The following is a 15,625-nucleotide window of genomic DNA, read 5'->3' as shown; positions in this document are numbered from 1 at the left end:
GCTCAGTGATTTAGCACCTGCCTTCGGCCCAGGACGTGATCCTGGAGTCTTGGGATCAAGTCCCACATCAGGCTCCCTGCATGGAGCCTGCTTCTCCCTCGGCCTGTGTCACCTCTCTCTCTCTCTCTCTCTGTGTGTCTCTCATGAATAAATAAATAAAATATTGAAAAAAAAATTCACAACATACTAAAGAATGCTTTTGTGTTTTTTACATAATGCTATTTTCAAAGTCAGCAAATTAGAAAAGCAAGCTTAAATTAATATTAATTAAATTAATTTGTGTTAATATTTAACAAATAGTTTTTAAAAATGCATCATCTTTAAGGGGTTCTTTTCTTTAAAAAATTTTATATATAAAATCTTAAAATCTTAAATCGCATAATATATATAGCTTAAATCTTAAAACGCATAATATATATAGCTATAAAAACTAAGAAGCTTTTTTTTTTTTTTGAAGATTTTATTTATTTATTCATGAGAAACACAGAGAGAGAGATGCAGAGACACAGGCAGAGGGAGAAGCAGGCTCCATGCTGGGAGCCTGATGTGAGACTCTATCTCAGGTCTCCAGGATCACACCCTGGGCCGAAGGTGGTGCTAAACCACTGAGCCACCCAGGCTACCTGCCTTCTTTTTTTTTTTTTTTTTTTAAATGATCAGAGCACCATTAAGGAAAAAAAATTCTTGATGTCATCAGATATCTTCAGATTTCTCTCTCTCTTATTCTTTTATAGTAGTATTGTTCAAATCAGGGTTCAAACAGGGTTGGCCCATATATTCATCACATTTGGTTGATTCTCTTTACCTTCAGTGAATATCTCTTTGAACTTATGGGAACACCCCTCTCATTTTTTTTTTCTTGCCATTATTGAAGAAACTAGGTCAAATGTCCTCTGAAATTTCCTACGTTTTGGGTTTGGCTGGCTGCATATGCATGGTAGTGTTAACATACTCTTCCAGCCCCTGTATTTCCTGTAAACTGGTAGTTAGATCCACAGACTTGATGGGATCAGATCCCTGTTGTTGTTTCTTATACAAGATAACTTGGGGTGGATGGGGTATATTTCCTGTTGTTCTCATTGGGAAGTACATGTCTTGTTATATCTCTCTTAATTTTGTGTTAAGGACATGTGTATAGTGAAGGTGGTTTTATGATTTTTTTTTAACCAGTGTTTTTGATTTGTTCATTTGATATTTGTATTAACAGTAAATACTTGTAAGCAAAACAACATTAAAAAGTCCTCTTTACATATTCTAAACTTGGCCTCTTTTAGGCAGTGAAGATAAGAATATCAAGGTAATATTTCAGAAATAAAACCTGAGACAAAGCCTACATCGTTAGTTTCTTTTTATTTATTTATTTGTTTTTAGCAGTTTTATACCTTTATTTGACAATCAGCGATCAGTTCTCATCCACATTAATAGTCTGTAGATTTTTGAAAGTGGTGACAGGTACGTAGTTAACCAGCGTGTAGAGCTTGTTTGGTGAATCTTCATCCTCGTTACGTTGTCTGGACAACCGCACATGGATACGGTATGGAACATTCCTTATTCCTTTGGCCCAGACAGCTTTGTTGAGCCTGGTGTCAATGAGCACATCTGGAGTTCCCATCTCCTTCATGGCAAATTTCTGGATCTCTTTGAGTGCCTGAGGGGCATGCTTCTTGAAACCCACTCCATGGATATGTTTGTGGATGTTGATGGTGTATTCTCTGGTCACTACCTCGTTGGTGGCAGAACGGCCCTTCTTCTTCTCGCCACCCTTCTTTGCGGGAGCCATTCTGCCGGGCCCTAGTTGGAAAGGAAGCGTTAGTTTCTTTTTAATCTGAGTCTGTGTGAGATCTGATTTAGCATCTTAATTATGATCAGAAGTCATTGCATACCTATCACATTAATTTTTACGTATCAAAATGATGTACATTTTATGTGAACTCTAAGGACTTGGGGAAGGTAAAAAATAAGAAGTGGTGATCTTTTTTTTTTTTTTTTTCTGTGAAAAGGTAGATCGTCTGGCAGTTAGAGAGAGAGAGAAAATGAAACAAAGGAGGCACGAGACTTGTTTTTTGAAATCCTCCAGAGATACGATAGTAATTGAGCTAATATGCATTGGCTTCTCATAAATTGCCTCCATCATTTGGGCCTTGAGTGCCTTAGAAATGATTTCTCTCCCCATGCCTCTTCACCGTTGCTATAGTACTTCCTACTAGAGGCCTATTTGTTTGTGTTTAAGGAGCTGGGAGAATTTCTCTCTTACATTCACTTACAGAACTTGCATTTTGTGTTTGTCTTCCAAGAACTCTGTAAAGACTCCTGCTACTAATTTCATTATAACACACCAGTAAATCAACAAAATAAGATTTAGAGCAGTGACTTCCAAATCTGAACTGCATATCAGAATGCACTGGAGCTCTTTAAAAAGAATACAGGTTTTTGGAACCACCCCAGACCTACATCAGATTCTTGGGTGCTGGGGATATAGGAATCTGTACAGGTGAGAAAGACTCCAGCCTTGGAACTTTAGATTCCAAGTGATGAGATACTCATATCCAAGTGATTAAGATATGGATGGTGAACTCATGATTGGGAGTCGGAAAAACTCTCAACTGGTAGGTGGTTACTTAAACGTCATAGTGGTTTATTTAATAACCGAAGATGGTAGGATTGATAACTTTGGGAATACTTACTGTTTTTACATGACTTAAGTGAATGTGTCAAAGATTGAAAAAAGACCCAGCACATTATAAAATGGGCTACAGATCCCAAATGACTGTGACAATACGGAGGGGAATGTTTGTTTTTTAAGGGGCATGTTTGTTACAGACAAATGCTGAGTAGAAAATATAGAACAGAAAATAGGCTATATAAACTTCATAGGAGAAAGCAGTTCACTGTGTGTCTCAGAGGACAGAGCCACAAATCTGAGATGCAGTGCCTATTATGATAGCTTATTTAATAAACACAAAACCTTAGGTGAAATGGAAATGCTATTCTCAGTGCTGAAACATTAAGAACTGTTCTTTTATGATGAAGAGGCCCACAACGATTCCTACTAGCAGCAGTATTCAACATTTACTGAAGATTCCAGCTCAAACAATAAGTCAAGGAAGAAAAATACAGGTGAAAAATTGGAAATAAAGAATAAAAGTGTCATGAAAAGTCTAATGGAAATATAGCGGCTAATTATTAGAATTAATAAGAGGGTTTAATAGGTTTTTCAGCTGCAGATCAAAGTACAAAAGTCAATTGCAAAAGCAGATGATTTGAAAATGAAATTTTTAGGAAGTAATATGTATGATGGCAACAATAAAAAGTAGGAAATACCTCATAATAAACTTAACGAAGTACACAAGAACATTATGAAGAAAAAATTTAAAGCTTATTGGAAGAGATTTTTAAAAGTCCTTAAAAATAGTTGGGAGGTCTGCCATGTCAAATGTATAGAGGTCCTATTTGTCTCCAAATTGATCTATAAATTCAGGGCTTTTCTAATCAAACTCCCAAAAGAATTTTCTCATGCAACTTGATAAGCTATATGAAAGCATAAAGGAGCAGGAATAACTCCAAGTGTTCCAGAAGGCTAGGAACAGTGTTGAGGGTCAGGAAAAGAATTTGCCCTACTGAATATTAAGGTTTATTGTAAATAAAGCTTAGGTAGTTAATACAGTGCATACTGACTGATAAGCCAACGGAGTAGAGTAACTCTGAAAGAGAGGCCTGTATATGGCAGAGCTGCCACTGCAGACCAGCAGAGCCCTGTTCTATTGAATATTAAATCATGAAAGAGCAGGAGTGGATTTCTCAGTGATGCGACACCTAAAGTCAATCAATGTATGTAGCATTGAGTTTTTTTAAAAAGTAAAATCAGGGGGATCCCTGGGTGGCGCAGTGGTTTAGCACCTGCCTTTGGCCCAGGGCGCGATCCTGGAGACCCGGGATCGAATCCCACGTCGGGCTCCCGGTGCATGGAGCCTGCTTCTCCCTCTGCCTATGTCTCTGCCTCTCTCTCTCTCTCTCTCTCTCTGTGACTATCATAAATAAATTAAAAAAAAAAAAAAGTTAAATCAGGTTATGAAGCAGCATTTGTCATGTGATTCCATTTTTGTTAAAAAAGAGTGAAAGAGAGAGAGAGAGAATATCTATGTATTTATGTATCTTGAGAAAAGACCTGGAGGACACCAAAAGTCAAGGTGACAAGTAATTGTTTCTGAGTAGTCACATTATTGGCAATTTAACTTTTTCCTTAATACCTTTTTGCTTTTGTCTAGTTTTTTTTTGTTTTGTTTTTAACACATTGACTATATATCACTTTAAATTAGAAAAAAAAATTTCATTTGGAGTTTTTTCTTCCCTTAGCTATTCTTATTTGATTAGTCTTCTAGATTAATTTTAGAATTGTTTTTGACAACTTCCAAACTGCCTCCTACCCCCATACACACTCACAAATAACGTTTCATTGTGATTTTGATTGGAATTGTCTGGTACGCAATAGACACTCAGTACATGTTTGTTAAGTAAATAAATATGGGAACAATTGGCATCTTTATAACAGTTAGCCCTTCCAACCCAGAATATGGTATGTTACTCAGGCTTTTCAAGTCCTTTTTCAATAAATGTAAGTTTTGTGATTTTTTAAAATACAGATCTCACACGTTCACATGATTAATGATTTCTGAAATTGTAGTCTTTTCATTTTACCCCACATTGAGTCGGACTGTTAGCTGTGTATCTTTAGTGTCAGGACTTAGAAGTGTCAGAATGATTTAAGGTAGATAAACATGTCCTGTGTAGTGAGGTTAAGGACCTGGGTTTATTTAGCTTAGAGTAAAAGACTAGGTTGAAACTGGCTACCTATCTCCAAGCATTTGGTAGCAGCCAGCCTTCTTTCAGCTCTGCCAAAAACAGAACACAAGAAAATGAACTTCAGCTATAGCTCGAGGAATTTAGATTATAGATTGCAGACTGGCAGTGCAAAGCTGAAGCTGCCCTCAGAAACACTGTCTTTGGACTGCATGGTATATTTTAATTTATTAGTAATTTAAAATTTGGGAGATTTCACATAAAAATTTGGATATACAGTTTTTCTGGAACGCCCAAAATCTGGTACCCTAGTAGTGGCTGCTGAGGGTGGAGTTCAGTAGCTTCTGTCTCCTGTAAACCAGGCATGTGTTTTCACCATTTTTTCACAGCCCAAACCCAACCCTTTTCATGTTACTGTCCTGCCCCTTAATGCATTTAAATTTGCAACCTCAATTCAAATGATAAAGGAAAAATTAAGTTGCACATGGCGAAGTGTAGCATCTTCCCATTTGGAATTTTGGTGCTGTTTTTAAAATATGATTTAAGTATGATCCTGGCTAACAAGCAGGAGTGAACTGGATGATTCTTCAAGGATGTTTCATGTCCTGTGATTCTGCGATCCTGTTAGAATAGTACAGTGGTTCCCAAACTCTTTTTCTCATTGCACATGGTTGTAGAATTGTAGGGTTGGAATAGACCCCCTGCAAGACAGGGAGGCCACAGAGGATATGCTTCATCTGGAGTTCGTCCTACGCACAGGAAGTGTGAAAGTTGTTGCAGAGGGGCCAGCTTGAACAGCCAGCAGTTCAAACAACTGGCTACCTCATTACAAAGCTTTATTAAAAAATCTGTTTCTTTTATGCATAGTTATTTAAAGGTGAGGGAAGGGTTTTGTAGAGAACGTTGAGTTTTATAAGTACCCAGTTCTGTCATCCCCATCATTATGCATGGTCTGGCAGAGTTACGGTTGTGGGAACCATTGTTTTGAATATCATTTCATCTGTGCTTACACATTATCTAAACATGGTTTTCATACCTAATCTTAAGGACATATTTTCATAAACCAAAAAGTGGGAAAGCAGTATAGGAAAGAAATCTGAAGCGATAATTTCTCGATTTGTTTTATTCTAATTTTTGTCTGCCCGAGCAGCTTTCTCGTTCAGTGGTAACATGCTCAGATGGATCCCATAGATAGTAAAATTAATAGCACATGTGGCCAGTGGTATTGCATACAAAGTCAATGAAGTGACAGGTAAAAAAAATTTTTCTAAGTAAATTTGGCCTTAAGTAATAATTTTGTTCATAGGTCTTTTGTTTTTTTTCGTGGAACTAACTAGTTTGCCCCATTTGTTTTGGCATCAAATAGACATAGCTTTATTGTGACTCAGAGTCCAGTACTGTCCTTATTTAAGAACGTGAAATGTTCTCTCAAGGGATCCTTTTGGAGTCTCTAAATGTCTTGGTTTATAAGTGAAATTTTTAGCCTAGAACCAAATATTCCACTTACCCACCCAAATTGTTTCCCACTTGTGGTCTTAAACTAGGATCCTCTGTGTGTGTGTGTGTGTGTGTGTGTGTGTGTTCTTAAACTTAGGGTAGGACTTTTGTTTTTTGGTTCCCACAGAACAACTCCTGTCCTCAACCCCATCCATCACCAGCAATGGTGAAGATCACATTAAGCCTATAATATGTTTCAAAGGTCCCCATCAGGGCTTTTCTCACGTCTCCATCTTGTTATTATACCTAACCTCTCTGTATGTTCTGAATGTTTCATTCAGAAAGCATCACACTTGTGACTTCTCTACCCATGGCCATCTGATAAGGACAGGTGTAACTTTCCAAATGGACAGTTACAATGAGTTGTAACTTCATTTTTCCTGAACAGAATAGCTTTAAAATACACATGTTCTTTATTTTTAAAATGCTTTCTATGTTCCTGGTCTAGTCTAGCATAAAAGACATTGTCAGACTTGGTAGCTGTCAACCCCTTCCTTCCTACCCTCTTATTAAATTTCACCAAGTCTTCAGATAGAGAGTGAGAGCTGACTCATGATCTCAGACTGAAAACAGTCACAAGTCTGAACTGGTAGAAAATTGGGAGCTGCTTCCAGGTCAGCATATAGTCATCTGATTGCCACCAAATACCCTTTCTTCAAACAAGTAGGAGACCACTATCCCACCTGCTTTTACCATTGCTAAAAATTTGTTTACAAATTTAAGATCTCATTTCTTTGAAATTATCTTTAGGACTAAATCTTCAAGTCATCTGTGTTCCAGACTTTGAATTATAATTACAGCATTAGTTTGAACCTGCTGTTTCCCGCAGCATTTAAAGAAGCTATCAAAATTAACAAAGGGCTGGCATTATAAAAGAGCATACAAGTTGAAAATTTGTATTTAGGCAACTGAGATTTCATTTTTAAAGTTCAAATCCTGAATAGGGGTCACTCTAGAAGGCAACTAGCCTGATCTCTGTAATAAGTCAGAGTTATAAATAAAAGAAAGAAAGGGAGAAATTATTTGAGATTACCAGAAATGTAAGAGACCTAACCAGATGCAAAATGTGATCTTTGGTTAGCTTCTAATTCAAGAGGAAAATCACTGATACACATTTTGGGGGTATTTTGGGAGATTTGAATATGGGCTGGTTATTTGATGAAGCAATAATGTCATGCTCAGTTGTGATCACAGTATTTTGGTGATATAGGAGAATGTCTTGTCACATATGAATCTGTGCTCACGTATTTAGGAGTGAAGGGTCATGATGTCTAATATACTTTGAAATGGTTTACCAAATAGGTATATGAAATATGATAAGGTATTAACCATTATCGAGTCTAGCTGGGGTTTTAGGTGTTCATGGCACTATTTTTCTACTTTTCTGGATGTTTGACATCTTTCATGATTGTGAGTGATGATAACAATAACGAATAAGTCATCTTAGGGAGAGAAGTATTGTGGGACAAAGTAGGTCTTTCTGCTTTGAGGCTGCCTTGAGGTTTGGGAGGTTTGGCTGGAGGAGAGCCATGCAGCGTTGGGTGGAGCCAGCTATGAAGCAGTGCTTACCTGTCATTCAGTCCTGATGGCTCAGCAGGCCACTCAGAGGCATTTTCCCAGGCTCCACGTGCTCTCAGAATAGCTGTGGGAGAGGGCTTTGCATTGTGATGCACTGTACCACAGACTTCTCTTGGCAGCCTCAGGGAAGTTCACATCACCTTGGCTATGAGTCCCCTGGAAAACAAGTGAAGCTGTATAGTTTTACAGTAAAAACTCCACATTGGATATTTGTTCTCAGTGTCTTGGGACTATGAAATATATAACAACCCAAATACACGACCACTCCCTTAAAAAGTATTACTCACTGGAGCACAGTACTACTTAAAACTAATGTACTGCTCTACTAAACCAGGATGAGATCTGTTCAACCCATATTTGATTTTTGTTGTTGTTTTTCCTTCTATTCATAAAGTCTCTGAATCTCTATTAAAGCCATTTTGGAGGAGTTTATTTAGACAAAATATGGAGTAAAATAGCAGAACTCAGGTTTGTCCTTAAAACACGGGCCACTCTTTCATAAATATTGCTGAGTCCCTTCCCTCCACCCCCACCCCTTTTTATCTTAGAGACTTAAACTCTTTAGTGATGACCAGGTGAGCCAGAAGAATGTGAATGTGGTAACAAATCATCATTTGGGAGATCTATACAAAGGTAGAGCAGCAGCTCTTTACAAACTACAGAATGCCAGAGGCATGGACTGGAGACTTTTGGGGGCTGTTCGGAGGTCAGGGGGACGGGAGATGGACTCTTGCTGGTACTGGACATCAAGTGACATTAAGCAGCACAGAAATATAAATTATTTCTAGAAATATGCCTACTTGAAGACTCCCAGTAGAAAGATGATTCCACAACAAAACTGTTGCCCTCCTAACCCCAGTCTCTTCCTGGGTCTAAAGACAATATTCTCAGATACCCAGCAAGGAAACAGGCGTATTTAAATGTGATTTACAAGTGCCTCAGGATCTTGGAATGCTATTGTCAGGTAGTTTTCAAGTGAAGAGATGCTCACTTTGTGATTTCCATTTTGTCCCCTACTCCAATTCTGTGCATTTACAACACCAGTGTTAAGCTTGGAGTGTAGGCCAGGAGAAGGGAATAGAAAAGGCCTCCTGGATTCTTTGCCAAGTTGCTATTTAGTTTTAGAGAATAGTGAAACTTTGCTTTAGCTCTGGCTAAGTACAAAATCTCAGTGGCCTGCTGAACTCTGTGAGGAAGTTAATTACATTAAAGAGCAAAGATAAGCCTGTAGTCTTTATCACTGCCTGTTATCTATGGATAAATGAAATACATCTCTGTAGCATTTCAAGTCCATATATTTCAGTGGCAGTTATTTTCTCTGTTTATATATCAAAATTAGTTTGCCATAAGAACTGACACAGTATCTTTTGTGTTTAATCCCTTTTCAAGTTCTCTTTAAACAATAAACTTTCCTATGGCTGGTGGAATTTAGATTAAGCAGGTGCAAATCTTTTTTACATGTTAAATTTGCCATTTCTCTTGAAGATGCCATGGTGGGGTGGGGGTGGGGCTGGAGAATTGGTTTTCCATTAAAATCATGACAGGTGGCCAGTTTAGGAATGATTCTCTTTAGCATAATCCTATCCTGGGGGTGGGAAGCATAGGGAAACTGGTTCAGTGAACTCAATTCTAGTAAGTTTAATAATCACTTAGTTACTATTTTCTTTATACTGCTTTCTTTTTCTGTTGGAGAAGGTGTTATATTCAGACTGTTGTTTAGCCTACCAAGTAAGTGTTAGTTATCACTCAGGGTATGTCCAGATACCGTGTTTTCTGAATTCAGATTTCAGAGTCAACCTCAGATTTAGACCCCTTCCTAATAATAACATTTTATTGCTGGAGATTTTGTACAGGGAGAAGATTTTGAGAATCTGAGTCTTACCTAGAGCTGTAAGTATTAAGTATGATTCACTACTACCAAAGGCAGAATGACTTAGATACTGGATTTTGTTATTGTTATTCACACCTTTGGAAGACTGGCATTATAAATCATTACTTTGAAAGTCATTGTAAAATTTTCTTGTATTGGTGAATTCCAAATTGTTAAGGACTCCTTTCTTTACAACCTCGACCCCTCTTAAGCAGTAGGACAAATAAACAGATGTGGAAGTCAATTCCCTTTCAGTGACCTAAGGAATAAAGGAATTGTTTTAAAGCACTCAGAATAATGCCAGTGGTATGCATATTTTGTTTGACATTTTACACAGAAAAAGAAGGCATATGACATGACCAAAATGCAATCCATTCCAAATGTGTTAGAAAAAATGTATTTCATATCTATAAATCTGGAGATTATGCTGTCATAGATGTCACTGTTATTTCACAATCCCCCTGACTAAGGTAGCTGTGCTGTCAAAGCTGTAGCTTGTGCAGATAGACGTCAGATCTATAGTCCCTGATTGATGTTCTGGATCTTTCTACAGGAGTGTCAGAAGGATACCGAATGTAAAAGTGGGAACTTTTTTCTTTTTTTTTTTTTTCTTTTTTCTTTTCTTTTTTTATAAAAGTCATTTCAGAACAATTAAAATCTGAGACTACCTCTGATAACTCCTGGCCCTTCCAATTTCATGGACATAATACTATATCTGAGGTTGTCTTATAGCCTGGAGATACCCTATTTGGGAGGATATTTTTATTTAATCTTTTCAGGAAGGTCTTCAAAAGAGTAGTTTATACTTGGAGGTGGGCTGGAAGGGAAGGAAGAAAAGAGTGAGGGAGGAAGGAAAAGGAGGAGAGAAGAAGGAACCATGCTGCACTTTTAGTGAAATTATCTTGCTATCCCATGAGATGAATGGTGATGTCTCCATTTTCAGTTGGAATGTATTTCTTTGTACCAGGCTTCTTTAACTTAATATTTTATTTCTGAGACTTTTTTCTAATATGGCCTGGAGTTGTGGTTTATTTGTTTTTAGGAGCAATGTAGTATTTCACTGACTATGCCCCTTTCCCTCTAAATGTAAGTTTCAGATATACATCTTTATAATTTGATGTTTATATACATTACGAAGTGATCGCCACAGGTCTAGTTATCATCCATCACCATCCAGATAACTCTCTTCACCCTTTCTTGCCCCCTCACCCCCACCCCCTGTAACCACTAGTCTCTTATTTTTGTTTTATTTTGTTTGTTCATTTGGTTGCTTTTTTAGATTCCACATACGAGTGAAATCATATGGTATTTGTCTTTCTCTGCCTTATTTCATTTAGTCTAACACCTTCAAGGTCCATCTGTGTTATCACAAATGGCAAGATTTCATTCTTTTTTTATGTTTGAGTAATTACTATTGAGTAATAGTCCATTGTATAAATGTGCCACATCCTCTTTATCCATTATTCGTCTATTAATGGACACCTAGGTTGTTTCCATACCTTGGCTGCTATAAGTAATGCTGCAGTAAACATAGGTGTGCATATATCTTTTTGAATTAGTGTTTTCATGTTCTTTGGGTAAATACTACAGAGTGGAATATCAGGATCGTATGGTAGTTCTGTTTTTAATGTTTTGAGGCCACTAGGTTCTCCATAGTGGGTACACCGATTTACACTCTCATCAACACTTGTTATTTGTCTTTTTAAAATAACTGTTCTAACAGATGTTATGTATTTCTCATTGTAGTTTTGATTTGCATTTGCCTATTAAATAGTCATGTTGAGCATCTTTTCATGTGCCTATTAGCCATCTTTACATCTTCTTTGGAGAAATGATTATGCAAATCTTCTGCCTCTCCTCCTTTTTTTTAGAGAGGGCATTGGGGATAGTAGGGGCAGAGGGAGAGGGAGACAGAGAATCTTATGTAGGCTCCATGCCCAGTGTGGAGCCGGACTCAGGGCTCAGTCTCATAACCCTGAGATCCTGACCTGAGCCAAAATTGAGAGTTGGACACTAAACTGACTGAACCACCGGAGAGAGGTGCCTCTCACTGCTCATTTTTAAATCAGATTGTTTGTTTTGTTGTTATCATTGAGTTAAATGAATTTTATATGTATTTTGGATATTAACCCCTTATTGGACATATAGTTTGCAAAACAAAACAAACTTCTCTTATTAGTGAGTTGCTTGTTCATTTTTTTGATGGTTCTTTTGCTGGGTAGAAGCTTTTATGTTTGATATAGTCCAGTTTGTTTACTTTCACTTTTGTTTCCCTTCTCATTAGAGTCAGATCCAGAAAGATGTTGCTAAGACGATGTCAAAGAATTTAACACTTCTATTTTCTTCTAAGGAATTTTATGGTTTCAAGTCTTATATTCAAATTTTTAATGCATTTCGAGTTAATTTTTGTGTATAATAGAAAACAGTGGTCTAGTTTTATTCTTTCACATGTGACTATCCTGTTTTCCCAACATCATTATCGAAGAGACCATCCTTTCTCCCTTGTATGTTCTTGGCTCCTCTGTCATAGATTAGCTATCCACATATGTGTGGGTTTATTTCTGGGCTTTCTATTCTGTTTTATTGATCTGTGTGTCTGTCTTTGTACCAATACCATAATGTTTTGATTTACTACACTTTGCAGCATAGTTTGAAATCAGGAAGTATAATACTTCCAGCTTTGTTATTCTTTCTCAAAATTGCTTGGGCTTTTCAGGATCTTTTGTGGTTCCATACAAATTTTAGACTTGTTTTATCTAGTTCTGTGAAGTATGCCACAGGAATTTTGACAGGTATTGCATTGAATCTGTGGATTGTGTTGGGTAGTATAGACATTTCAGCAATATTAATTCTTCCAGTCTGAGCACAGAATATGTTTCCATTTATTTGTGTTGTCTTTCATCAGTGTCCAGGTCATTCACCTCCTTGGTTAAATTTATTAATAGATATTTTATTCTTTTGCTGATGCAATTGTAAATGGGATTGTTTTCTAAACTTCCATTTCTAATGTTTTATCATTAGTGTATAGAAGTACTACAGATTTCTGTGTATTGGTTTGTATCCTGCGACTTTACTGAATTCACTTATTCTAACAGGTTTTATTGGTGGATTCTTTAGCGTTTTCTATACATAGTATTATGTCATCTGTTGTAAGTAGTGACAGTTTTACCTCTTTTCTGATATGGCTGTCTTCTATTTCTCTTTATTGCCTAATTGCTATGGCTAGGACTTCTGATACCAGTTTTGAATGAAAGTGATGAGAGTGGGCATCCTTGTCTTGTTCCTGATCTTAGGGCTTTCACCTTTTCACCACTAAGCATGATGTTAGCTGTAGGGTTGTCATATATGGTCTTTATTATATTGAAATATGTTTCCTTCATACTCACTTTGTTGAGATTTTTTATCATAAACAGATGTTGAATTTTGTCACATTTTTTCCCTGCACCTTTTGAGATGATCATGTGATTTTTATCTTTAATTTTGTTAATGTGATGTGCAGTGTTGATTGATTTGCAGATGTTGGACCATCCTGGCATCACTGGAATAAATTACACCATGGTTTATGATTCTTTTAATGTATTTTTGGATTTGTTTTGCTAATATGTGTGGATTTGGGATCTATGTTCATCAAGTATATTGGCTTTTAATTTTTTTTTTTCTTTTTTGTGGTGCCCTTGTCTGGTTTTGGTATCAGCGTAATGCTGGCCTTGTAAAATGTGTTTGGAAGCTTTCCCTCCTCTTCAATTTTTGGAAAAGTTTGAAAAGGATAGGCGTTAAATCTTCCTTGAATGTTTGGTAGGATTCTTCATTCTCAGTGAAACTGTCTGTCTGGTCCTGGACTTTTGTTGTTGGGAGGTTTTTGATTACTGTTTCAGTCTACTTATTGGTCTATTTGGATTTTGTATTTCTTCATTATTCAATCTTGGAAGATTGTATCTTTCTTGGAATTTATTCATTTCTTCTAGGTTGTCCATTTTTTTGGTATATCATTTTTCATAGTAGTCTCTTACAATGCTTTGTATTTATTTAGTATTGGTTATAACTTATCTTTTTTATTTTATTTGAATTATCTCTCTCTCTCTCTCTCTCTCAGTTTAGCTAAACGTTTGTCAAATTTGTTTATCTTTTCAAAGAGCTAGCTCTTCACTTTATTGATTTTTTTCTACTGACTTTTTATTCTCTATTTCTCTTCTGGTCATTATTTCCTTCCATTAGTTTTCAGCTTTTCTTGTTCTTCTTTCCTGATTCCTTTAGGTGTAAAGTTAGATTATTTGAGATTTTTCTTATTTCTTGAGGTAGGCTTCAAGAAATATTGAGGTTTGCTATGAACTTCCCTCATAGAACTCCTTTTGCTGCATCCCATATATTTTGGTAAGTCCTATATTTATTTTTATTTATCTGGATGTTTATTTCTCCTTTGTTTTCTTCAGTGGCCCATCCGTTGTTCAGTAGCATGTTGTTTAATTCCATGTTTTTATGTTTTTCCTGTTTTCTTCTAATTAATTCCTAGTTTCATACCATTGTGCTTGGAAGAGATGCTTAATATGATTTCAATTTTCTTGAAATTATTGAGACTTGTTTTGTGGCCCAACCTGTGATCCAACCTAGAGTACATTCTGTGTGCACTTGGAAAAAAATATGTATTCTGCTTTTGGATAGAATACCTTGTTTATATCTGTTAAATCTGTCTGGTCTAATGTGTTGTTTAAAGCCAATGTTTCTATATTGATTTGTTGTTGCCGTCTGGATGATCTACCCATTGGTGAAAGTGGGGTATTATACTCTCCTAGTATTACTGTATTGCTTTTAATTTCTTCTTTTAGATCTGTTAATATTTGTTTTATATGTTTTGGTGCTCCCCTATCTGGTGCATATATATTTATAAATGTTTTATTTTCATGAAGGATTGACTGCTTTATGTAATGCTCTCTTTTTTTTAAATAGTCTTGTTTTAAAGTTTATATTGTTTGATACGAATATAGCTATTCAGCATTTTTCATTTCCATTGGCATGGAATATCTTTTTCTATCCTATCCCTCCACTTTTAGTCTGTGTGTTCTTATTCCTGAAGTGAATGTCTTACAGGCAGCATGTAGATGGGTCTTGTTTTTTATCCATTTAGCACTCTGTGTCTTTTGACTGGCAATTTCAGACTATTATAATCATATATAAGCATATACTTATTGCAATTTTGCTCATTGTTTTCTTGTTTTTGTAGTTCCTTTCTGTTCCTTTCTTCTCTTTCTCTCTTCCTTTGTAGTTTGATGGATTTATTTAGGGTTATGTTTGCTTCCTTTCTCACTTTCTTTCATATATTTACTATATATATATTTCCTTGTGGTTACCATGAGGTTCACATAAAATATCATATGTAAATAGTTTGTTTTAGGTTGACAGCAACTTAATGTTAAATACACTCTAAAGCTTTACCTTATTACCTTCTGCCATATTTTATATTTTTTTGATGACACATTTTCCATCTTTCTATTTTTTTTTCCATCTTTCTATTTTATGCTGCTCTTAACTAATTATTGTAATTTGAGGGAATTTTACTACCTTTTTCTTTTAACTTTCATACTTGCTTTACAAGCACTTGTCCACTACCTTTGTTATAGATTTTCCTTTTCCAGTAAGATTTTTACTCATTCATATATAAATATGAAACTATATGAGAATATATAATATACATTAATTATGAATATATATAATATATAAAATATTAATTATAACCAAATAATTTTTTTGGTTATAATAGTGCCATTTCTTTTTGGCTTAAAGAAGCCCTGTTAGCATTTCTTGTAGGGCTAGTTTCATGGTGATGAATCCTTTACCTTTTGTTTATATGGAAAGCTCTTAATCACTCCTTCAATTTGTAATGATAGC

The 15,625-nt window shown here is 36.0% G+C and overlaps 2 protein-coding genes across 2 annotated transcripts in view; one reads left to right on the top strand and one right to left on the bottom strand.

Moving 5' to 3' along the window:
* Positions 1 to 15,625, top strand: part of SLX4IP (SLX4 interacting protein) — a 184,526-nt gene that overhangs the window by 141,192 nt on the left and 27,709 nt on the right.
* On the bottom strand, positions 1,343 to 7,981 carry LOC140618084 (large ribosomal subunit protein eL31-like). Its single transcript, XM_072800069.1, has 2 exons — positions 7,864 to 7,981; positions 1,343 to 1,791 (listed from the first exon to the last, which is right to left on the bottom strand). Exons 1-2 carry the CDS (start codon positions 7,868 to 7,870, stop codon positions 1,403 to 1,405), a joined length of 396 nt encoding a protein of 131 aa, XP_072656170.1. The 5' UTR covers positions 7,871 to 7,981; the 3' UTR covers positions 1,343 to 1,402.

Source organism: Canis lupus, chromosome 26 (assembly GCF_048164855.1).
Source record: "Canis lupus baileyi chromosome 26, mCanLup2.hap1, whole genome shotgun sequence".
In the NCBI taxonomy this organism is placed as follows: Eukaryota; Metazoa; Chordata; class Mammalia; order Carnivora; family Canidae; genus Canis; species Canis lupus.
This window is presented reverse-complemented; position numbering and strand designations above follow the sequence as displayed.